The 26041-nt window shown below is 43.7% G+C and overlaps 1 protein-coding gene across 1 annotated transcript in view; it reads right to left on the bottom strand.

The window, feature by feature from the left end:
• The window catches only part of GPD1L (glycerol-3-phosphate dehydrogenase 1 like), an 81041-nt gene that overhangs the window by 25063 nt on the left and 29937 nt on the right, over positions 1-26041 (bottom strand). The window contains exons 3-4 of the mRNA XM_030190021.1: positions 19016-19156; positions 12166-12304 (exon numbers count right to left, since the gene is read on the bottom strand). Coding sequence (XP_030045881.1) covers positions 12166-12304; positions 19016-19156 — 280 coding nt within the window. The remainder of the gene's footprint in view (positions 1-12165; positions 12305-19015; positions 19157-26041) is intronic.

The raw sequence follows: 26041 nt of genomic DNA, 5'->3' as shown, positions 1-26041 counted from the left end.
AAAATCAGATTTAAGAGACCCAGCAGAGGGGATCATGTTCTATTACTTGGTATACATTTGTGTCTGAATTATTAGAGGAATGGGCTGGGGTAGGAATGTTTAGGGGGGATGGGGGGGGTTAAAAGATTAAAATGTGTGTACACAGGTGAACTAGTTATATACAGTTGAATGGTCTCTATTGGTTCTATCAGTTCCAATGGACCATGACTGTGTGCTTGTGTACATGGCTTTGTTGGTGGGGGTGGGGGGGAGGGGGCCTTTCATTGTTTTGGAAAATTAACTCTGTATAAGTCTCATTGGGGCCTTGTTCTGCTACATTCTTTTCCCCGTTGAATGTTTGTTGTATGCTGCTTGGCAAGTAGAATAAAGATATTCAAAAGAAAAAAAATACAGACCCACTTTGTGGCAAATGGAACTGCATTTTGTATGTGCAAGATTGCTGTGGTTGTTTTGAAAATAATTTCCAATACTGCTATTCTATGATACTAAAGTCAGTGCTTATTTCTACAAGAGAAATCACAAAGGGCTTGAGTCACCCAATTTGAAGCTGGAAAGGAGGCTCATTTTGAACTTTACCTTGTGTTTGAAAAATTCAGCTGTCAGAGCCTAACAAGAAGTAAATAGGTCAAAATCTAAGGAGTCATTTGTGGCTAGCACAACTCGGAGCTAGTGGTTCCAAAGTATGAATAAGTCTCATTAGCTTGCCTTTAGATTGTTCTCTTGTCTTTTAGATTGTAAGCTCTTTGAGCAGGGACTGTCCTTCTATGTTTAAATTGTACAGCGCTGCGTAACCCTAGTAGCGCTTTAGAAATGCTAGTTAGTAGTAGTAGTAGTAGTAGTAATTAGCTATTTCTAGACAAGGATATCAGAAACTTCTAGAATGAAATGAAGTCAACAGATGGAATGTGACTGTCACGAAACGCCTAGCCACTCGCCTGGGGTTACGCCTGCAGCCACTTAGAAGGTCTATCCCCAGCACAGCTCAGGTCCACCTGCACCTGCCACTTGTGCTCTACACTAGCACCCTCCTCACATCGACTGGGTCCCAACTGCATCTGGCTGAGTCTCCTGCTCTCAAATTATCCCCAGTGATTTCTAGGTTACTGGGGACCACACTCCCAGTGGGGTCCTACAGTTCCCAGAAAACACTCATAGACTCAACACACAAACCACCAGGATTCTTAGTCAGTCCAGACAAGCATAGGCAATAAACTAAAAATGTTTATTGTCATGTAAACTTAGAACAATGAACATAAAAGATGCAATCAGTAACAAGTAACTGAATATGGATCATTTAGTCACTACTTGAACAGTGCCTGGTAAGATCAGGAACATATAACAGCTCACAGATGATCAAATATAGATGTTCACGGGGTCTCTGCAAATAGATCTCTCTCTCTCTCTTTCTCCCTGGCTAAGACTGGGGCAAAAGCCAATACATCCTAGATGAAGTTAAGCTACTGGGCCAATCAGAGCCCAGTACAACAAAATTCAAGTGTAGATGGCCACATCACTGCAGGTTATTTCTTACCTATGTTAACTAAAGAGGGAACAGTCATTCCTCTAACAGCTTTAAACATGCACCACCTGCTGGCCAAACTAGAGAAATACACCAAGAAATAATACAGTTTTGTCACAGTGTCCAGTGAACATTATTACAAACTAAGTGCAAAAGAATAAAGAACAGCTGCAGATCACCACATTGCCTCATTTAAATACACTTTGTGCAGTTTGAGTTTTAATGTTGGAAAAATTGGGCATCTCTGAAAGGCACAACAGAAAAGATGCAGTATATGAGCATTTGAAATCTCGAAGACTTCTGCCAGCTGAAGCAGTAGCTTGAGAGATCTTGAAAGCTCAGGCACAGTGACATCTATTTGTTGCTTCTCTGAAAAAGTCTCACTGCTGGTAAAACGCCAACTAAATATTCTCAGAACATCTGCATGGTCTGGCCCCATGGAATACAATGTGGAAAAATACAGTAGCCAGATACTTAGTAAGGCTTTCCACAATCCAAAACAAAAAACAGTCAATGACTTGGTTATCAAGCATGACAACTGTTAACATGCAAGGTCGGAATGGGTCTAAATATTCCAGACCACGTCTGCCCTTTGATTCAGGCCCTTATCTTAGAAGCCCTATTCACGATTTACATGTGTATTGAATAAAAGTTGAAAACCTAATTTTATATAGCTGGAATTTACACATGTAAATCACTAATGCGTGCATATAGCAAGGAAGCAGGTTTTGGGGGGGACAAGGCTGGAACCAAAAAAGTACAGGTGTATTCATTTCCCTATGATCACCATGATCAATGCTGGAGTTTACAGTTGCTCCCAGGTACATATAGGCTTTGTAAATTGCTCATTTTGGCCGTGCTCTATAGGAGAGCTTAGGGGAGGTCGCCCCCCTTAATCTCCCAATTCCCCCCTTCTTCCAAATAGATTGTGTCAAGCAACTGTGGGATCTGTACTTAATTAGGAGCATTTAAACATGTAGGTTTCCAAATTGACACACTTATACATCTATGTTCTGAAATACCAACTTATACATTTAAATGCCAACACTTATCAATGGAAGCCAACTTGGCAACATATACGTTAGATATCAATTGCAAAATGGATACCCTCACCTCACAACCTGTGCATATACGTCCATTCCTGCTTATATTTTAGAAAAGGGATCTACGTCAGCAGACCCTTTACTAAATCCTACCAGAATTTGACATGTCCCAACCTGAACTATAGGGCCAATACAGATTACACTGGAGACAGTCTAATGGGGAACAAGAACTCTTAGTATAATGATTCAGCACTCTGGAAGGTACAACAAATCTTATGCTCCCTTATGGATCCAAGTGCAAAATCCAATTAGCCTGAGAAGTTATGGACATAAAGCTCAGTTGTTATAAAAAAAGAAACAGTTTGTTGATTTAATTGGCAGCAGGTAAAATAAAGATAAATAGAAAAAATAGTGTACAAATGCTAAATTACCTAGAGAAAAGCAATGAGCACCTTTCAGAGAGCTAAAAATGAATGCACATCCTGTCCCCGAAGCCAAGTAATCATTTGGGCCATCTATCTTCCCCAAAACTAAAAATCAGCAATAGTACAACCTGGCCAGAGTGGGGTGCTCCCTCTGATGATGTTGTACAGCTGTCTCTCAGGACCTGGTACAAGTGCAGAGGCAGGTACACCTAGCTGGCACGCTGTCAGGGATCCGTCTCAGGGAAGAGGCTGTGGGTTTAACGAGCTGTAGATGTCTCTGTGGCACAGCAGCTCAAATCTGGAAGTTCAGTTTTCTTCTGGTCTCTGTATCTGATGATCTTCAGATAATCTCTACAGATAACCTCTTACTTTCCAGGAGACTTCTTATATCAGTTCTTGGGTGAAAGTGACCCTCAAATGTTTTTCACAACAGTCTTGTTCGTTTCAGATATTTTTTTTTTCCAAATATTTTTATTAAATTTTTAAAGATACACAAACATTTTAAAAACAAAAGAAAGAAAAACATATTACAATACAATGAAATAAGCAAAGCTGAGTTCTAAAAACAATACTACAAAGCTAAGCAATAGAAGAGAGAAAAAGGTCTAAAGGTTTCCAACGTTTCAGATATTATGATTTGAAGAGTCACAACATTGTCCCGTTTGTGTCATTTTGGAGGGTCAGCTTGACCAAGAAATCATCAATATATATAAATGGCGAGTGTCGTACTCACTCGCAAATGCGCAGTAGAGACCCTCTCTGCCCCGCCCCCACGTCAATACGTGATGACGAGGGCGGAACAGAGAGGGTCTCTACTGCGCATTTGCGAGAGACACTGCCATCGCTAACGCTCCCCCCACCCGGAGTCGCCGCCGCCATCCACCTTCCACCCAGTCGGGCCCTCGCTCCGCTATTGAAACAGCGAGGGCACGCAGCTCTGCTGAGCTGCCGTCGGCCTTCCTTCTTCTTCTCGGCCTGTGTCCCGCCCTCGACGATGTTACGTCACACGAGGGCAGGACACAGGCAGAGAAGAAGGAAGGCCACGGCAGCTCAGCAGTAGAGCTGTGTGCTGCATGCCCTCGCTGCTTCAATAACGGAGCGAGGGCCCGACCGGGTGGAAGGTGGGTGGCGACGGCAGCGAACTTGGCGGTGGGGTGGGGGGCCTTTCAACCCCCCCTCCTATACTAGCCCGTTTTTACGGGCTGAACGGCTAGTTGTTTCAATAAACAATACACAGATGTTGTCACACCTGCCCAGATATAGAATCAGCCAAGTTGGCAGGGGAATTTCCTGCAGACCTTGGCAAAATTTCACCAAGTCATGCTGATCTGGCTCCATGTCTGTAGTGCAATCTTGCAAAGAAGTTTTCATTAGCCAGATTTTGAATTGTAGTGCCATATACAGGCACAGGCAGCTCCTTGTGACTCTGGGCAAGTCACTTAAGACCTCCATTGCCCCAAGTACAAATAAGTACCTGTATATAATATGTAAGCCGCATTGAACCTGCCATGAGTGGGAAAGCGAGGGGTACAAATGTAAGAAAAATAAAATAAAAAAATACAAATAATACTATAGAGTAGTGCTATATAGTGTTACGCCTACAGAACATCATAATTCCCATATATATATTTTTTACTTCAAAGTAACAACAACATACAAGCCAAGAGCTTGCTGAAGGAAACAAAATCGATTGCTAAGGCAAAATAACCAAGGACACAAAGAATACTTAGCAATATACAGCAAGAAATCCACTACTAGGGGGAACAAGAATAAGAAAAATAGAAATGATATCTAGAGATAATTACCATTCCAATTCAGGAAATACTAAGGAAAAGAAAGCATTTTAGCACATTTTCCTTTACGAAATATCTTTCTATAACAATATGAGAAAAGACAGCAAATGGTATAGGAGAAATCCTGGTTTCTAGAAAACTATGCAAATGTGAAGGTTCCAAAAACACAAAATTCTGAAAATGATATTTAAACCAGACATTTACAGAGAAACTGAAGAAAAGGTTTAGCTCCTAGGGATAACACTTGCTGATGTTTGGGCAGAAAGACTTTCTATCTACCTTGTGTTGTCCTAGCTATATTAGGAAATACCATCACATTACAATCACAAAATGAGACCAACTTAAAAAGAAAATACAGATACTGTATCCATTTTTTATCAGGCTCTCTTGAAAATGTAACTATTAGATTTCACAAACAAGGAAGATTGACAGTTTTCTAAAAGCCTGTCAAGTCCATGGACTCATCTTCTTTCTTAGAATCACTACCTTCAGAATCTGGATTTTCCCATAGGTACATAAATGGCCCCAGTCAGTGGTGGTATCATTTCCTTAGTAATCTGAAGAACGTCTTGAAAGCATTTCTTTCTGACATCCATGGGAGATATTAGAGGAGATGTAGGAAAGTTGATCAATCACAAATTCAATTTACAATTATAGTTCTCAAATTACTCCATTTTATTTGGACCATGTTTTTATCTTTAATTAGCATAGTCTGACATTCCTTCATATATCTCTCATCCTTTTTTCACCGTCTCCAATTTTCTCTTAAGAGTATAATTCCTCATTCCTTTTAGCTACAGCCAAACTTGAAGTAGATACTTCCATAAATTTGTCCACTTTAAGTGGCACAGAAGGTTCCAAACTTCCGAATGCTACCCATAAATATCCTAAATTAATAAAATTTTTCTTTATAACTCCCTGATTTAAAGTAGCCCGTTTGCCAGTTTTCAGGTATAATCTGCTGGGTGGCTGTTCTCAAAGTCACACACTCACCCCCAGAAAATCTTTTCTCCAACCATTCCTGGAATTTGGGGGTGGAATCCAGAGGAGCCATAGCAGATACCTCGCCAACACAGTCCCAAACAGCAGCAATCTGTGCATTTGACCCCGAATGTGAAACTGCACTGGCTCCCCCTAGACTAGGCCGCAAGAGAGGCAATGATCTGGGGCTCAGCGAGATTTCTGAAATGCTGATGGCAAGCTCTCCAGTCCTAGCACCCTCCGGACTTCTTACCACACCCACAGTCGCAGGAACTGCATATAACACAATAGATAGGGCTAAGGTGCTCTTTGATGGGTAAGTGCAAATCGCACCCTTGTGCATCCCCCCCATGACAGAACCGTGCAAACACGAAGATCACAGCTGTATCTGCTTCCTGATGCCATTATGTCCCCCCCTCCCCATTTCTACATTCTATCTGTAGTAATCAATAGAAATAAAACAAAATAAAGCATGAAAAATAAAATAAGATGATACCTTTCTTATTGGACATAACTTAATACATTTCTTGATTAGCTTTCGAAGGTTGCCCTTTTTCGTCAGATCGGAAATAAGCAAATGTTGGTAGATGACAGTATATATAAGTGAAACATCAAAGCTTGCAAGTGAGACATCAAAGCATTTCAGTGACAATCTAACAGGATGGGGATGGAGGTGGATAGGTGAGACAGGGGGATATGCATGGGGACAGGAAAGTGACAAACAAAACAGTACAATTTACAATTTTATGGTTTATAATGGGCTAGAAAACCCAGATCTTTGTTAAGCCCTGTCTGGTGGGTGTCAAAATATTTAATCATTCTGACTTCAAAGGTCTTACGTTCCTGTATTGTTTTAAAATTACCTTTCAGGATTCTTACTATGGAAATCACTGGTACAGTGTTCTGGTCTTGTAAAGTGTTGCCCCACAGGCGTGGCATCCTGGCTGGCACTAGCATTTTTCATGTGATGTCTATGTAAATTAAATCTTGTCTTTAACATTTGGCTTGTTTCTCCAATATAGCATTCTTCGTCACATATTTTTACACTGGATGATGTATACACAAGAAATGTATTAAGTTATGTCCAATAAGAAAGGTATCATCTTATTTTCTTTTTCATGTTTTATTTTGTTTTATTTCTATTGATTACCTTTGAAAGTAGACTAACATGGCTACCACACCTCTCTACATTCTATCTAAAATGAGGCTGATAATCTTTCTCACTCATAAAGAGACAGCACATCAAGGTTAAGTAAATAATATAATATTCACAAAGCACACTTTTCCCTAATACAAAGCATTCGCTAGTCATCTCCCGCTATGTTATAGCCTCAACACAGGACTGCAAGAATAGGCCCAATGGAAAATATAAGGGCTGCAGATGTATACCTCCTACCCTGTATAACTCCTAAAATCATCCTGAATACTGATTAATATAGGGGATACAGTCTTCAGAGATACCACTTTTATCAGGGCCCTCTATACTTCTATAGCATCTCACATTGAGAGCGGGAACTATATGGGGATAAACCTATCATCCCACCTCTTCTGCTCTGTACAGGCATCCTGCAGGTCATCTGTTATACGTTTAGATACAACCATCGTTAAGCAAGGGAACACATATGGAGACTCTTCATTCCATACTTATAAAGGACATTGTTGGTGGTCAGAAACAAAGATGTCTTTCACACATGGCCCTTTTTTGTTTTGTTTTTTAACTTTGTTTTCAAGCAACAAACAACAAATGCAGAAATACAATTGGCTACATCCAACAGTACAATAAGAAATAAACTCACAACACTGACTAAACACTTGAGCCATACCCAACATGAAAACCCATCAAGAAAACCAAAGCCCCCTCACACACACACACACACTAGCCTGTAAACTGCAAAAACTTTGGTTCAAAGAAAGAAAGAAAGAAAGAAAGAAAGAAAAGGAGAAAGCAGGTTCTGGGAGCAGGTGTGTCCAAAATAACCCCTTGTAACAGAGAGACTGAGATCAACTGCCACCTACCAGCCAGTTCAAGAGGATTCCATAAAAATTGTTGCAGACTTGAATTAACCCCCAATATGCACCCATGACATATTGCCTGCCCCCATGTCAAGATGATGCACAAATGCGCCACCCAATAATAACACCTTAAATCAGGAACCACTACCCCCCCCCCCCCCGCCTCATAAGAACCCACTTAGACACCCAGCTATATTGAAAAAGCTTACGCTGCAAGGTCCCCAATACCCGCGTAGGGACAGGCACCGGAAGAGTTTGGAATAGATACAGAAATTTTGGTAACAGCATCATTTTACAAACAACCACTTGCCCCAGCCACACGAGTCAAACCATGTCACTGATTTAAGGCCAAGGAAAGCTCTTGAAGCACCCCCTGGTAGTTGTATTTATAAAGATTTTTAAAAATCCAGGCAAATGTTTACTCCCAAAAAACAAATATATTGCTTAGCCCACCCAAAGGGCAGAGAGGCCTTCAAAGAGCACACCCTATCATGGTCTAGATTGATATTCAAAATCTCCGATTTAGTAGCATTTATCTTGAAACCAAATAGAGTACTCAGTTAAAGTGTTGATAAATAAGAGGTAAATGCATTTCAGGTTCCGTGATAGAAAGCAAAATTTCAGTGAACAAAGAGATTTTATATTCTTCCACACCTACAGGCATGCCACATATACCTAGGGTCTGACGTATGTGAGCAGCCAAGGGTTCCATCGTCAAGGCGAAAAGAGGGCAAACCCTGTCGAGTCCCTCGCCCCAGTTGAAATGCCTCAAAATATCCCCCATTCACTCGAATTCTAACTGTGGATAAAGTGTACAGCGCAATTATCCAAGATTGAAAATGGGGTTCAAAACCCATAGTATCTAAGACCGTATACATAAATGACCACTCTACGCTGTCAAATGCCTTTTCAGCATTGATAGCAAGTAAAACCATGGGGATCCCCGCTTGTCTCACGTACCAGTTCAATTGAATAGCCTGGCGAACATTATCACCGTTGTACGCTGAGGAATAAATCTGCACTGATCTTCATGAATAAGGCTAGAAATGTAACCATTTAAATGTTTTGCAAGAACACTAGCTAATAATTTAACATACAAGTTGAGGAGAGAAATCGGCAAGGTAGGAACCACACTGCTTTGTGTCTTTTCAAGGTTTGGGTAAAATAATAATGCCTGCCTCCATCATAGATGAGGGCAGTGAGTCCCCCCACCCCCCATAGAACACCATTAAAGACTTGAGTCAGTAGTGGAGCCACAAGTCCCCGAACTTCTTATAGAATCTGGCAGCAAGACCATCTAATCCAGGGGATTTGCCAGGCTTCAGTGATCAGATGGACAAGTTCACCTCCTCAACCCGAATTTCCTGATCTAGACTCTCCTGCTGGTTCTCAGTAAGACGAGTCAGAGCAATGCTATCTAAGTACTCTTTCATGGCAAGTGGGGTAACTCGTGTCTCAGAAGTATACAAATTCGAATAGAAACGCAAAACAACAGGCCCTTATATCTACAGGCTGAAAATATTCTGTTCCATCTGCATCACGAAGGAACACTACTTGTGTATGAACCTGTTGCCTCTTCAACTGAGAGGCCAACAGTTTGCTGGCCCGATTACCCTCCTCAAAGCGCACTTGTCGTGCTTTATTTAGAGTAAACACAACCTCATCTGTCCACAGGGCTTTCCACGGCTGACGAAGGTCATTAACTCGACTCATCAGAGCAGAGGTAGGACTCTGAGCGCACGGATATTCCAACCGAGTCACTGCCGAATACCTTTATTTTTACTCTCCCTTTTCATTCTACTACCCACATTGTGAAACGACCTCGAACAAAAGCTTTTAGGCTACCCCAAAGAGTACACAAAGAGGCTCATTTTCAAAGCACTTAGCCTCCCAAAGTTCCATAGAAACCTATGGAACTTAGCCTCCCAAAGTGCTTTGAAAATATGCCTCATAGCAAACCTCCAGAGTGGAGTGAGAAAGAGAGGTATTTCCGTATAAAGATCTTGCACAACACACTCCTCATTTAATAAAGTCTCATTAAGTCTCCAGAAACAGAGTCTCTGATCCTCACCTGGACCTTCATACTGAATCCATATCGGGGCACGATCGGACCACACCATGGTATCGATTTCCACCTGTTCCACATTAGTAAGGAAACCTTTATCGAAGAAAAAATAACTGATGCACGAATAGGAAGCATGTGGAATTCAATACTATGTAAACGTTCTGCTGGTACCATGTAAATGCCTCCATGCATCAACAAGACCCATACGATCCAACAATGCTAACAAAGCTTTTCTGCTGACTATTTATACACCACTTGCTTGGAAAAGTCTAATTTAGGGTGCAGAGTCACATTAAAATCTCCTAAACCCCACAATCCAGCAGACCACAACATTAAACACTGCTCCAGTTCCAGGTACAAAAGGTCTCTGGGTCTCATTTGGAGCATACACAGTGAACAAATTATAAATATACCCCTGGATGTCAATTTGTAAAGCCAAAAAGTGATCGTTGGGATCATTTATTGCACTTGTATCCCACATTTTCCCACCTCTTTGCAGGCGCAATGTGGCTTACAAAACATCATGGATAATGGAAATGAAAAGAGAAAAGGCATTTGGTGTTACAGAGGAAGTTGGATTGCATGGTAATGGAATACATGATAGTAATATAATAGAAGGCATTATTAACATTTCTAGAAATGTATAAGAGTATCACATGATTTGATCTTTGTGGTATATCTTGTCGAAGAGATGTGTCTTTAGTAGTTTACGGAAGTTGGTCAGTTCATAGGTCGCTTTTAGGTTGTGTGGCAATGCGTTCCAGAATTGTGTGCTCATATAGGAAAAGGTCGATGCGTGCATTAATTTATATTTTAGACCTTTATAGTTAGGGAAATGAAGATTAAGGAATGTTTGACAATCAAGTGAAAAGAACTAGAGATCAAAATTCCCACCTCCTGCTTTTTCACCGAAGAATGAGATGCAAAAAATTGCAATGGATACCCCTTATGTCGCATAAGGTGTTGATGGCGCTTCAATAAATGTGTTTCCTGCAACAGGCAAATAGAAGCAGATAGTCTGGATAATTCTTTAAAAAGACATTGCCTCTTATATTGTGCCATTCAGAGACACAATCTTAAAGTCACTCATAGAGACAGTAATCAAGCAAGTACCCAATATAAACCCAAAGTAGATCTTGCCATCTCACCCACTCACCCTTGATTCCTACTACTACTACTTATCATTTCTATAGCGCTCCTAGACGTACGCAGCACTATACGCTGGACATAAAGAGACAGTCCCTGCTCAAAAGAGCTTACAAACAAACAGGACAAATAAGAGATAAGGGAGTTACAAAATTACACCATAGACAAACTAAAGCATTATGATATTCTCCCTTACTTTCCAAATAATGGGCACAGAGCAAGTAATTAAAGACAGTCTCAGCCCTCAGGTTTCAAAGCTCTGCTTTCTAAGCACCAGGAGCTACACAGATCTTTAAAATTCCCTTACTTAGAAATACCACAAGGTATTTGAATGTTATCCGCCCCATCTTAAAGGCTCATTTTCAAAGGGAAGAGTTTCTGAGCAGGATCAATGAAATTGTCTATTTTCTTCCTTTTTGCCATTCTGAGCTCATTCAACTGGTCAATAAGGAACTGAACTTCTGGGCTAAGAAGGCCAAGCAGAGACACAACATCACTTTGATGTGGGATCGGGAAGGTGATGGATGTATTAGCAGATGGCTACAATTTGCACTATGGAGCCCGCTCCATAAAACATGAGGTGGAGCACTGGGTTGTGAATCAGTTAGCTGCGGCCTACAAGCAGAACCTCCTGCCCTGGGGGTGCACCCTGCGCATTGCTGTGGATGATTCTGACAAAACTCTCCTTAAGACCAAAGACAGTCTCCTTCTGGGGCTGGAATCAAAGAAAGCCCCAACATTGCGACTGGAAATTGTGGACAAAGACAGTAAAGACAGGAACTGGACATCCAGACCCCCTACAGCCTGAGAACCTGACCTATTTATTCTAAATACAAGAACAATCAGCAGAACCTTATCCATCCAAACAGTAGAATATTCCATGTGTCACATTGTGTTCAACAAAGAAAGGATTATGAGGGCAGACTGTCAGAAGAGCTACAGAAAGACACAAATATGAGAGAGAGAGAGAGAGAGAGAGAGAGAGAGAGAGAGAGAGAGAGAGAGAGAGAAACAGCAAAGCTGGCCTTGATTTCTGAGGCCATAATTTGATTTCACAATAAAATATTCTTCCATTCAAAAAAAAAAAAAAATACCACAAGGCTCCACACTGTGGACTGTGGGCTCTGGAGCTATTGGATTTCAGACCTGGCCTTAGCCCTACATCTAAACATCTTCTTACCAATTGTTGTCTCACAGAACTTCTCTGCTGCCACCTCGTTTGCGATGTTGGCGCCCATTAACACGCTGACATCAATTCCCATTTTCTCCCGGATAATGTCAGAAATCAGTTTAAGTCCCTCTGGCCCTTCATCGATTCCCTGCAGCCAGCAATTAAGAGACACAAAGAGAAAGGAGTTAAACAATGGTATTAAAATTGTTTCCCCAACTAAGTGAGTTGGTGGACTGGATGTGCAGTTAAACAAAAAAAACAGAACTAGGGGCACTGATTAGTGGCAACTCTTATTTCTGGTTAAACTGGATGCGCTGTGCAGGTTGGCTTGTGCACCCTCCAGGATATTAAGCTCATGGTAAAAGAAACATGACACTGAAGTTCACTCTGCTGTCAATGTAATTTATGTGGTGCTAAATTAAATAGCAGTGCGATGTTTTGATGAGAAATTCCTTCAATATAAAAGATGTTGGAGAGCAACTCTTATTAAATTATTCAGAAAAGGGAAGTATAAACCTGCCCAACACCAGCAGGGCCGTGCCGATGCGGTCAGCGGGGTAAGCGCCGCAGGGGGGCGCCCACCTCTGGAGGGCGCCGCCGCGGTGCTTACTCTCGCCCCGCGAGGCCTTTAAATCTTTTACCTGGTCGCAGCAGCGTCAGTGAAAGCGCTGCTGACGTCTCCCTTCCCTTGCACTCATTGGTTCTCTGTGTCCCGCCTTCTTCTGACGTCAGAAAGAAGGCGGACACTGTCACTGAGGGAACCAAGAGCGCGAAGGGAAGGTAGATGTCGGCAGCGCTCCGCTTTCACTGACGCTCATAGGCGCCCCGTATAAGAGGCTTGGGGAGGCTTAGTGACCTTTCCCGCCCATGCTGCATTGCCTCCCCCCCCCCCCCCAAACGTAGCCACTTTCCCTCGAGGCCCGCTCATCCAGACCTGCCAAGTCCGGAGTCTCCCGCACTCCCGAGTCTGGGCCGGCAACGTGGGAATTAAAGTCTCCTCTTCAGCGCGAGTCGCGCGATAAAACAACAAAAAAAGAAGAAGCAAGAGCGGGGCCTGGCAGCCTTCAAGCATGGGCTGTCTGCGCTGCAGCCGCTCCTCTCTCTGCCCCTGGAGGAGCAGGAAGGAATTTGACATCGACTTCCTGCTCTGCTCCGGGGACAGAGAGGAGCGGCTGCAGTGCCGATAGCCCATGCTGAAAGCTGCTACGGTACAGCCCCGCGCTTGTTCCAGCAGCCAACTGTTGCTCCTGGGGGCTCCAAAGCGGTTGAAGCTGCGTGTGGTGTCGGTCCTCTCAGCTGATTCCTGCACTTTGGGTGCGTGTAACGTGTGTTACCTTTGTTTTTTTTGTCTGGACTCGGGGCGCTGCTGCTGAAGAGGAGAAGCAGCAGCAGTGGCCAACAAATTAATGCCAGGTGGAAGGGGGAGCGAGAGGCACTAGGCAGGTATAATGGAGAGAGTGGGAAGATGGGGAGAGAAGGAGGGGACATGGAGAAGGGCTGGAGTCCTGGAGAAAGGGAGAAGCGGCTTAAAATGAGGAGAAAATGGGAGGGGGGGGGGGGTGAAAGAGGGAAGACACTGGAAGGAAGAGTAGGGAGAGAGAAACTAACAGGAGGAGAAACATTGAAGGATGGGGAGAGAGAGGGGGGCATGATGAATGGAAAAGGGTAGAGAGAGAGACACTGGATGGAAAAGGGGATAGAGAGAGAGAGACACTGGATGGAAGGATTGGGAGAGAGGGGGTAGATGTTGGATGGCAGGATCGGGAGAGGGGGTAGACGAATGGAAGGACATGGAGAGAAAGAGGGAAGAGGAAGACAGAAGGATGGGGAGATAAAGAGGGAAAACGGATGGAAGGATGAGGAGAGGGGGGGGGTAGACGGGACGGGAGAGAAGAGAAATCACTGGACTGGACATGTAGGGGAGGGCAGGGGAGAGAGGAGGATTGCTGGCTATGGATGGAGGAGGGAAGGGCAGAGAGGGACAAGAATGGACATGGATGGGAGGGCAGGACCCAGGGAGAGAGGAGAAATTGCTGGAAATGGATATAGAGCAAGAAATGAAGAAGAAAGGAGAAAAGTAAAGAAATAAATGGAAAGGAAGTCCTGGAAATGGAGTTAAGAGGACAGATAGCAGCAGACTCAGATACTGGCCAGCATGATTGGAAAAAGAAAGTCACCAGACAACAAAGGTAAAAAAAAATCATTTTATTTTCATTTTAGCGTTTGGAATATGTCTACTTTGAGAATTTACATCTGCTATCTTATTTTGCAATGTATAGCAATTTGTTTCTAAGAATATTGCTGACAATTCCTGTCAGTGTAGCAAGTGGTGAGCGATCATTTTCACCGGGGGGGGGGGGGCGTGATCATTTTCACCGGGGGGGGGGGGGGGGCGCCAACTGATAGTCTGCAGGGGGGCGCCAGAGACCCTAGGCACGGCCCTGAACACCAGATTCAGTTCTCAAAACCTGGCTTCCAGTCACTGGGCCAGCCAAGGCTAGGGGAGCTGCAGCGGCATTTTTCAGTCCCTAGGTGGGAAAAGAGTCCCCAGCATAGTCATAGTTTGACCCAATATCCCAGTTGCTTGTGCTGAATTGGTCCCCTTCCCTCCAGCACTAATATAACCTCCTAACATTTTCTCTCCTCCCCCAGAAAAAGGAAAACAAATTACTCCTATGACCTCAGTCATAGCAGGACCAGAAGTACCTCCCAGCTGTATTCAGGGCACTTGAGCACTAGGTTCTGAAGGAAGCTGTGGGGTGTGGCCCACTAGCCATGGAATGTTATACGAAGGGTGGAAGGGAGAGGGAATGAAAATGTTGAAGGGCGAAATCCCAGTTAAGTCCGAACAAAAGCTCATGGAACCATACACCACCACTACTACCACTACTAAACATTTCTAAAGCGCTACTAGGGTTACGCAGCGCTGTACAGTTTAACAAAGAAGGACAGTCCCTGCTCAAAGGAGCTTACAATCTAAAGGACGAAATGTCAAGCTGGGCAGTCTAGATTTCCTGAGTAGAAGTAAAAGGTTAGGTGCCGAAGGCGACATTGAAGAAGTGGGCTTTGAGCAAGGATTTGAAGATGGGCAGGGAGGGGGCTTGGCGTATGGGCTCAGGGAGAGAGGGCGGTTTTGCTGCTAAGCAAAAGTGAAATTTGATAAATAAGATATCTGAAATGGTGTTGTATATTATTATTTGTAAGAGAAAGGAAATACAAACAGAGAAACCTACTAACATCACAAAACCAGGACAGGTGCAGAGGGAGGCTCCTCTCACAATGTGTTTAGAATCCCACCAAGGAGCAGAAATAGCAGCTTATATCCAGAATTTCATCATAGTAGTGTACTGAGCCAGTAATTTATTGCATTGGACACTCCAAACATCAGAAACCAAAAAGGAAGGTAAGAGAAAACATATAGAACAGCATAATGGCAGTAACACAAACATAACTGTGGGAGTATGGAAAAATACAACAAATAAAAGAGAAATTAAAAACAGAATAGAAAAGGCAGGTAAGTTTTCACTTCGACTTTCCATTTTTTTTTTTTAATACAAGCTCTTTAAGCACAGGTCTTACAAAGTGAATTCCAGAGCGAAGGGGCTAAGTAGCTAAAAGCATTACTACTTGTGGACTGTAACTTAATTTAGTGACCAAAGGAATAGTCTGATAATTAGCCTGAGAAAACTGCAGAGATCAAGCCAGATAGTATGCAATAAGAATACAAGACAAATAAACTGGGCTTCCTGTACAGAAAGCATGATGAGTCATCGTTAAGATCTTAAACCTGACCAAACTGCAGACTAGAAGCCAATGTTGGTCAATTAATAATGGGGTCAGATGGCCTGACCTTTTGACATTTGAATGTGTTGAAGTCTTTTTAAATGATAAATGGGAATCCCTACCAAGAGAGAGTTACAGTAGTCCAACTGGTTGACAAGAACATGCAATAATATTTTAAGCACTCGACAATCCAGACACAATTTGATTTAAGTGACCTGATTCTTCTAAGACCAATAAAGGAAGAACCAAATTCCAAGTGACAAAATTGATTCCTTTATTAGAATTTAAAATTTTCAAATACTAGTATGAAAAGGGTGTGGCCTATTGTTTCTAGTGATCCACAATGCCTCCAATTTCTGAGGGTTGAGGATTGGCTTATGTGTATCAATCAAAACTGCTATCTTTCTAGTTTAGACTCTAGGCTTAGTTGATCCCATACATCATGCATAAGGAGCTGTATGTCATCTGCATAAAAGCAAGTGCTTATCCCAAGATCATGAATTCAAGTTGCAAGAGGTGCAATGAAAATACTAAGGTTGGACCTAGAATTGATGCCTGGGGAACAATGGGGAATAAGTTAAGGATACATAATTTATTTATTGCATTTGTATCCCACATTTTCCCACCTATTTGCAGGTTCAATGTGGCTTACATTATTCCGTCCTGGCGCTCGCCATTTCCAGAGTGAGAGATACACGTGGTATTACATTAGAACATGATTGGCATAGTAGATTAAACAGTCAGTTATAAAGAGTTCATTATCGGAATTAGAGATAAGGTGGTATTGCGATAAAATTAAAGTTGAAAAATGTGTTCAGAAAGGTATGATCTGAGCCAGCTGAGAACCATTACCAACAAGCTGGTCTCAAGTGTGTCAGAACGAAAGAATAGTTAATTTTTTAAATCAGAATTTGCTACACCGCTTAGTGAACTAGTACATCCAGGTAGTGTAGCAAATGTTCAAAAAGGGAAAAGAAATCCAACAGAACAGGAGGAGGGGAAAAAGTCTAGTAGACCATAGCCAAGCACAAGGTCAAACTGATAGAAAGATGGGAGAAAAAAAGAGGGCAGTGGAAAAGAAGGGCTGCCTGCTTCTGATTAGGGCAGGCCTTTATAAATTTGTCTAGTTCATATCTCTAGGAATAATTTGGCAAGCCAAAGATTTGCGGAAATAAACAGGTTTCAGTGCAGCCCTAAATTTCTTATACGGCAACTCCCTATGAAGGGAAGGAAGCAGTCTATTGCAGAAGGTTGGTGCTGCACACAAAAAAAGCAAAAGCTGTATTTAAATCCACTTGACAACCTTAGGAGAATCCAAAAAACTGACAACTGTGCCCTCAGTGAAACCCTGAATGACAAGGGTGGAAAGAATTATTAATGGAAGAGACATGAATAATCTGCTGGGCCACAACCTTCTCTGTAAGAGTTGCCATGGGTCAATATATATATATACACACACACATGTTAACAGTGGCCAAATTACTCAGAGTTTCCATGAAGCTAAAACTATTTCTTGGTCTATGCCCTGATCGTGGCCTGAACAGATATGGATAGGCTGGAGCGGAGTGGCCTAATGGTTAGTGCAGCGGGCTTTGATCCTGGTAACCTGGGTTCAATTCCCACTACAGCTCCTTGTGACCTTTGGCAAGTCACTTAACCCTCCACTGCCCCAGGTACTTAAACTTAAGTTTATGAGCCCTCTAGGGACAGAGGAAATACCTGCATATAATGTGTACAGCGCTGCAGAAATGATTAATAGTAGTAGTAAAAAAATAAGGAGAATAAGGGGATGGAGAACAATCAAAAGAAAAGGGGGACAAGAGAGGGACTGACTGAGGGGGAAAAAAAGGTCAGTAGCTATAAATCACTGCTAAGTTAATGAAGACAATTTTACAGCTATTTAAGACTGTGAATTAATAAGTTTTGAGATATAAGATAATTTTGCCTGTCTAATCATCACTGAAAACTCCTACAGGAAGTGAGATCTCAGCTAGACGGGCTTTTTTTTTCTCCATCAACACTCTGATTGTTCTATTTGTAGAATGCAATACTTGCATCCCACAGAGTCAAACTGCTTAAATGGTTTGGAACGCATTACAAGGCAATGCGGTGACAAACAGGTGTAAGGTGTTTCACTTTCTTCCCTTAGTTTAAACCAGGGTTCTTAACCCAGTCCTCTGGACACACCTAGTCAATCAGGTTTTTTATGTGAGCACACTCAGATCATTTGGTGGGGGGGGGGGGGGTTGGTATTTGGACTTAGTTTGCACCTTTCCTGCAAGTAAACAGGCTTTATATATAGAATTATCCCTTGTCCCTGACCACCCTAAAATAAATTATTGGGTGGGGGATATATATATATATGGCATTATAACTTCATCCCTTTTAAGGCCTGGAGAAATTTTTCTAGCCCCAATTAATTTCATTTGTCAAAGTCAATCAGTAGTTATCTATCAAAAATGATTCTGAGTCCCAGTTTTAGATAAATCAGCCTTATAGCCCAACAGAACAAAAAAGCCAAAAAAAGTTTAGTTCTCCTTTGGCTGTAGCCGAGAGTGATTTCTGTGGGAGTTAAACGTGGTGCTGAGCTGTGAAAAGGCAAATCATTCTGCCAAGAGCAGACAGGCCTGCAGTCAGCTGAAAATCCCTTCCCTGATCCAAAAACCCAGTCCGTCAGCCAAGCTGTCTGGACCAGTATCAACCTTCTTCTGAATTCCTATGACCTTCTGTTTGTTTGTTAGGCATGCTGGCTGTAGACCAGATTCTCCTGATGCTACTTATGTACATTAATGATTTTGAAATGCTCCCGAATCTGTCCTCCCCCTTTTATATCAAAATACTGAATGTTCTCTAACCTTCTCCACAGGTGAAACATGCCAAATGTTTATCACATCAGTACTATGTTGTGGTGGTAACTTGATCTATGATCCAGCCAGCCCCGCCATAATTCGTGAGAGGGACCTGCTTGTGCACTCAGTTTTCAGAATGAACATCAGTGCTATTAAAAGCACAGTGACAGCACGGGGCTGTCCCAGCTCAGACCAACATAAAACAAATGACGCCTTGCCTTTTATACCTTGATAAGTGTGATGCCGAGAGCTTTATGAGGAACCTTTCCAGTAATCTCCTCACAGATTTTACGAATAAACTGGTGAGGAATAACAAAGACCAACAAGTCTGCATCTCGAACAGCTTCACCAAGGTCTGGGATAGCCACCTGTGAAAAGAAACAAGACCGCGTTTTTGTTTAGATTTTGCTCATTTTATGCAAGGTTTGTTGCTCACAGTTGCAGTGTTATTGCAATAGTATGGCAACTGTTTGGAACTTTGCTTGAGGTTATTGTTGTTGTTTGCCTATTTGACTAAATTAATAAATTAAAAACATAAATAAATAAAGGATTTTGCTCACTTATTTTTTTTGGTAGTTCAAAGTGAGTTGCATTCAAGGTACATCAGGTTTTTCCCTAACCTCAGGAGGGTTTATAATCTACAGAGTTCATTTACTAAAGTGCGGTAAAGTTCTGCTGTTACAGTGTGTTAGCTGCAGCAGTTAACACATTGTTAACTGTAAAGCCTGTGCAGTAAGTGTTGGGAGTATATTCAGCATCTGCCCTGCACTTATTGCACAGACAATTCCTGCACTGTAATTGCATCAGCAGGGTAGCACAAGTTACACGTACACTATCTGCCAATGCAGTTGCTGCAGCCTTGTGTGTTGTTAAAATGTTTTTTTTTCTTAATCAAAAAGTATCACCCCCAACTTCTGATCCACATCAGCTTCATCCCCCACCCCACCTCTCTTAAGAGGCATTTGGCTGTCCCCCACTCCCCAGGGGTTTCCCTGGTTGTTAGTGGAGGGGGCAGGAACAATCCCCTGGACACTCCTGCTGAGTTGCCAACCTGGGTTCCGAATAGGTCTGACCCCTAGCGGTAATTTCATCATTACTTGGCAGCTTGGCCTCTAGCGGTAATACCATAAGAGCATTACTAGACCTCAGAGCCATCATTCTGAACTCAAGCTGGCAAAATGGCAGGAGTGACCGAGGATTGTTCCTGTCCCACCACTAACCTATCAGGGAAACCCCCAGTAAAATCAAACGGGGTCGGTTATGTGATACTGAATGGGTTGGAATGATTGGAAAGGGATATTAGGCACATAGTAACTGCCTGATGGTTGTGCGGGTGTAATTAACACCTCTTCTTCAGTAGGCATTACAGCAGGGGCTCTCAACCCAGTCCTCGGGAAACACCCAGTAAGTCAGGTTTTCGGGATATCTACAATGAATATGCATGAGGCAGATTTCTTTACAATAGAGGCAGTGCATGCAAATTTATCTCATGTACATTCATTGAGGACTGTGTTGAGAACCCCTGCATTACCAGGCACTTTTAAAACAGTGTGCTTATACTTAGAGGGCACCTATGTGATGCCTGTTGCCTGCTTTCCTTTATAGGATACTAGCATACTGGCTATATACAGGAGTATGTGGTAATGCTTGTCCTTAAATGCTGGAGATATAGAATGCTATAAATTACGTGCATAAGTTACATGTGTGAAGCTTGTCCAGATGTATGTGAACACCCATTTGTCAAATGCGGGGTATATAAGATATGTGCATATTTACAGAACAGCACTTAGGCAGAATTTTGATATTTACACACACAGGACCTGATTCTATATATGATGCCTGAAAAAAATCAGTATGAAAAAAAATTTCCCGCCTAGGTGTACTCTATAAAATACACCTAAATCTAGGCACAGTTTACAGAATACGCCTAAGGCATTTATAGAATACACCTAGCAGCCATGATGGCACCTAGCCTAATGGTTGGTGCAGTGGGCTTTGATCCAGCTCCTTGTGACCTTGGACAAGTCATTTAATCCTCCATCGCCCCAGGTACAAAAACTTAGATTGTGAGCCCTCTAGGAACAGAGAAAGTACCTATATATAATATGTACAGCGCGGTGTATGTCTAGTTGCGCTATAGAAATGAATAGTAGTAGTAGTAGTAGTATATTCCCTCTTAATTTCTTAGGTCATCACAACAAAACCAATTAATAATTCCCTCCTTTCGTATTATTGCTTTAGATGCTATCTGAGCTCATATATTTAGTCTAACAGCTCCCACCTTATGGAATTCCTTGCCATATCTTTAAAATTACAGCCTTCTCATTCTACATTAAATCTGAATTGAAAACCTTCCTATTTCATGATGCTTTTCATAACTGAATAGTGGTATCTACAGATATTGCTCAAAACCTCTCTTCACTCCTCCAAGCATGGGCTCCAAGCCAGCACTGATACACTGTTTCAATATTAGGGAAAAATTATGTCTTACCTGATAATTTTCTTTCCATTAATCCAACCAGACTAGTCCAGACTAATGGGTTATGTCCATCCACCAGCAGGAGGAGACAGAAAATAGCTCCAAGTAATTCACCCCTTAAGGGTATCATGCATCCTGGAATTTTCAGTATGACAAATAGTCAAGCAATGGTGCTCTGTGCTGCTACAACACAAACCAACAAAATTAGACATGGAAGCCACGTGTGCCCAGGAATAGTATACCAGGGAGCTCCAGTGTCACCAAGGCCAATCTGTAGACCCCAACTAGGGGGAACGGTGAGAGACGACTCACCACATGGCTTGTGCGCTCTGACCTTTAGACTCCCCCAAATGGGGATATAGGTCGAGGCTCAACCAGAAGTAGGAGCTACATGTAGTAGTTGTAGCAAGGAGACATGAAGATAGAGTTGATAACAAACGAGTCACTGTGGTGCTGGACCAGAGATCTAAAAGAACCAGAGGAAACCATAAAGGGCGGGCGTTTAGACTGGTCTGGTTGGACTAAAAGAATGAAAATTATCATGTTGACATAATTTTTCCTTCCTTATCATCCACCAGACCAGTCTAGACTAAAGGGATGTGTGAAAGCAGTGTCCTGTCAGGGTGAGAGAAACCGAAGAATTAAGGTCTCGGGAGACCTACATCAAAAGACTGGGAGTCCCAAGAAGGGGACCAAACTGTGCACCAAAACAGACTAAAAACTTCTAACCCGAGAGAGGAAGTACAGCGACCCACAGACCCAAGAATGCCTGAGTGGAACGGCTAAAAGAGCTCCAGGAACTAGCAAACCAATTCCAGACACTTGCACCCACAAGAACAGAGGTGCTCAGGAGGAATCACCGGCAGTCAGCAGATGGAAGGCTAATGCAGGGCAAAGCAAGACTCTCTGAGAAGGAACACTGTAGCATCTCAAACAGGAAACCAGACACTGGAAGCCGCATCACACTTGAAAAACTTATGCGGTACCCTAGCCTAACACCAGATGTATACGCAGGGCCTAGAGACAGAGCAATGCCCCACAGCAAGTGAAATGTGTCTGGCTGCAATAGCTGAGAAATAGATAAATCCCTGCAAAGGACTCCAGGAACAAGAGACAGGAATGCCCCATTCTGAAAGATACAGCTATGACAATCTCACACCTGGTCCACCAAAACAGCACTAGGGAGATAAAACAGAGCTCCCCAGGCCAATGAAAAACCCTGATCTAAGAACAGTGATGTATCTAAATGCCACCTACAGAGAAGGGGGCAATGCTGCGAGGACAGGAAGAGTCCCAGGCCATGCTGCAGAGGCCGGGAGCGATCCCTGCTCCACCTGCCACCGACACGTGCCAAGATCTCCTGAGATAGACAAGACCAATGCAGTCTACAGGAAGAATGCCCCACTTCTAGAGACTGCAACACCATTAAGGAATGAGGGATGCTCAACAGCCAGACATAGAGCCACAGTTGATGGCATGAGCCGGAACCAGGCTCACCAGCCAAGCTGCAGTGAAGCCTGATTTCCAGTGCCGGAGGTAGACCTGATAGACAAAACTTGATTGAAAGTTCAACTGTCAGAGCTGGAGCATGGCTCGATGGGCAGGGACGGAGCTAGAATTCAAGGTCAGACTCAACGCTAGAATTCAAGGTCAGACTCAAGGCCAGAACCAGGCCAGACACAGCTAGAGCTGAAGGCAAGCTCCATAGTCAAAACTGAACTAGGTTCCATGATGGGAGCCAGAACCAGTAACCGTGACAACCATCAGAGCGAGTCTCTACAGCCAGAGCTGAGAATCGGAGTACATAAGCCGGAGCTAGGTTCCATAGCCAAAGCTGGAGCTAGGCTCTACCAGCTGAGGAGGATCTAGGCTACACAACTGTTATGATTGGGGTCAGAACCCCTCTCAAACTTACCTCTTTCCTGGGAGTCAGCTTCTTAGCTGGCTTCTGTTTCTTTTGTCTGTCCTTTCTGAGCTGGCTCTGTCTCTCTGTGCTGGCAGCTTCCAGCAGCATGGCTCTAATTGTTTCACTATACTGCACCTGTGTGGGTGGACTGAGTTACCTCTACCTCTCTTTGGGGGTACTGGCTTCAAGTGCTTCACGGTTTTGCATTGGTGTGGGTTGGGCCTCTCTGGGTCAGTGTGCTGTTGCCTGGGGCTAGGGAGTGTGACATCATCAGGGAGGGCCTTGATAAGGAAGTGGTGTTGTTTCCTTCAGAGCCTTTGCAACAGTGGTGTTTGCTTTAGGTAGGGTGGTGCAGTGTGCACTTCTGACTTTGTGTCTAGTTTCCCTGCTTGCTTTTGCTAAAGGTCCAGGTTAGTGTGAGTGCAGTGTGCACTGGTGACTGTGTGTTTAGCTTTCCTGCTTTTCCCTTTGGTTCCTCTGCTTTTCCCTCTTGGTTTTAGAAGCATTGCTGTGTGTAGGGCTTTGGAAGCTCTGTTGCTGATAGAAGTACTTCAGGGTTTGGTGTTGTTAGGAACACTGCAGAATTTGCTGTTAGAAGTACTTCTGGTGTTTGTGCTATTGGGAGCATTGCAGTCTTTGCTGTTGGTGTTTGGTGCTTTAGAAGCACTTTTGGCTTATGTGTTAGCTTCCCTGCTTTTTCCTTGTGGCTCCCCTGTCTTCCCTTTTAGTGCTAGGAGCTCTTCTGGTTGCTTGCCAGAGTAGTGCTTAGGAAGCACCTTGTTAGTTTTGTATCTAGCTTGCTAGAGCAGTGCTTAGGTAGCTTGTTAGTTTTGTGTTTAGCTTGTTAGTGTAGAGCTCTGCTTGTAGCTTGGTGCTTAGTAGCACCTGTGTTAGCTTTGTGTTTAGTTCCCTGCTCTGTTAGTTTAGGGCTTAGGAAGTCCCTTTCTTGAGCAGGGCTTAGGAGCTCCTGTTTAGTATAGGGCTTAGGAAGTCCTTTTGTCAGTTTACTGTTAGGAACACTCCTGCTGGTTTAGGGCTTGGGAGCACGTAGATCAGTTTAGGTTTAGGAGTACTTCTGTTTCCAGTCCTGGTCCCTGTGGCATCCGGTATCCAGTAAGTCCTTCCGGCTACTCGAACCCAGGAGCTCAACTCCTGGGGGGGCTTAGTAGCTAAGCGCAGGTGAAGCTGTGCGGACCAGTCCAGTGTGTTCCGGTCCGGTGTGTGTTCCAGTCTGGTGCGCTCCAGTCCAGTGTTCCAGTCCGGGTGGTTCCAGTCCTGTGTCCTCCAGTCCGGGGGATTCCAGTCCATGTGTTCCGGTTCGCTGGGCAGTGCCTGCAGTCCCTGCCGGTGTGCTTGCCCAGTGTTGGTTGGTGGGTTTTGCCTGCTGCTGTCGCTCCTCGGCAGCAGCCCAAGGGCTCACGTTTGCTCCAGAGCCGGCCCCGCGGGCTCTGAACCTGAGAACCTGACAACAACTGGAGCAAGGCTACACAGATGAGACCGGAGCCAGGCCCTACAGGTGGAAACAGAGTCAATCCATACAGCCAGAGCTGTACAGAGATGTACAGCTAGAGACAAACGTAAGCTCTGTCATCTGAGCTGGAGTTAGGCTCTACAGCCAAACCTGGAGCCCTGCTCCAAGGAGAAACGATGCTCAACACATGGAGATGGAGCCACCCAGGACAACCACCGCTGCGAGCATGTAGAAAAGGCGCTATGCCCACCTCCAGAAGAGAACACTGCCTGCCGGTCAGAGAAGGATCCAAGTCCAGAGGCAAAGAAAAAGCAGAAACCACATTGACCGTGACTAAGTCAAACTCTGTGGGAAAAGATGAGCTGTGCTGAACATGGGCAGGGCCACCAAACAAAGCCAGCTTACATAGGAATGCTGGCCGCAGACTGCAGAGGAGACCAGAATCTCAACCTGAGGCCACTGAACACATACTGAAAAAAAAAAAAAACATACGGCCCAGAAGGTACTTCCTCTACAGGCAGCCAATGGAAAAAGACACTTGCATGCCACCCGAAAGGATACCCCGAAGGAACCAGCCCAAGCCCAGTCAAACTGGTGACTATCACTTATGAACGTCGGGCCCAGCACTGAAGGTGCTTGCAGGAAAAAATCTACGAGGACTCCCAAAATGAAGCCCAAGAGGTGCCCTGAGGAAGAAAACAGACCACAGAGGCCAGAAGGGAGGCAAAACATGAAAGCAGCAGAACGAAAAGTTCCAATCCATGCCCTAAACAGGCTGCTCTCAGAGGTGCAACCCCAAAAACAGATCCTCAAGGCACTGAGGAATCAAAGCCATAAAGGCACGAGAGAAGACCCCAGACAGGATGCTTCCCAGGACCCTACCCAAGAGGATGACCCAAGGAAGCCTAGAAGCGGGTCACAACAGGAAGGCAAGAAAATGGCGCCTGAAGCAACCAGGTAAACCACTGAGAGGGAAGGTGCCCCATCAAAGGGAAAAAAAAAAAAGGTGTCAGCCAAAAGACTAGCATTGAGCACAGCTGCTAAAACAGGACTTCCACATGGTCATCCCGAAAGAGGCCAGACACGCAAGCGCTCTGAGAATCCAAAAAATGCCATTATGCAAGGAAGGTCGAAGCCGGCAAATGATCACGCCGGAAAAGTGCGGGAACCAGAAATGGAGAGTCATAGCGCTAAACCGGCAAAAATAGCCTGGAAGAAATGCCTGTCAAGCTGGAGCAGACCAGTGTGCCCATGTTTTGTTTTCAAACATGTGCCCTCACCAACCAGCACTGGAATCCATCCTTGGCAGGAAGAGAACCAACAGAAAGCAGCCTCCCCCACCCCCCGGAGGCAGGAATAAGCTGGAAGAACCAACATTATTATTGAACACTGCATAT

Source organism: Microcaecilia unicolor, chromosome 1 (genome assembly GCF_901765095.1).
Source record: "Microcaecilia unicolor chromosome 1, aMicUni1.1, whole genome shotgun sequence".
Taxonomy (NCBI): Eukaryota; Metazoa; Chordata; class Amphibia; order Gymnophiona; family Siphonopidae; genus Microcaecilia; species Microcaecilia unicolor.
The sequence above is the reverse complement of the archived record's forward strand: the minus strand, read 5'-3'. Positions and strand labels throughout refer to the sequence as shown.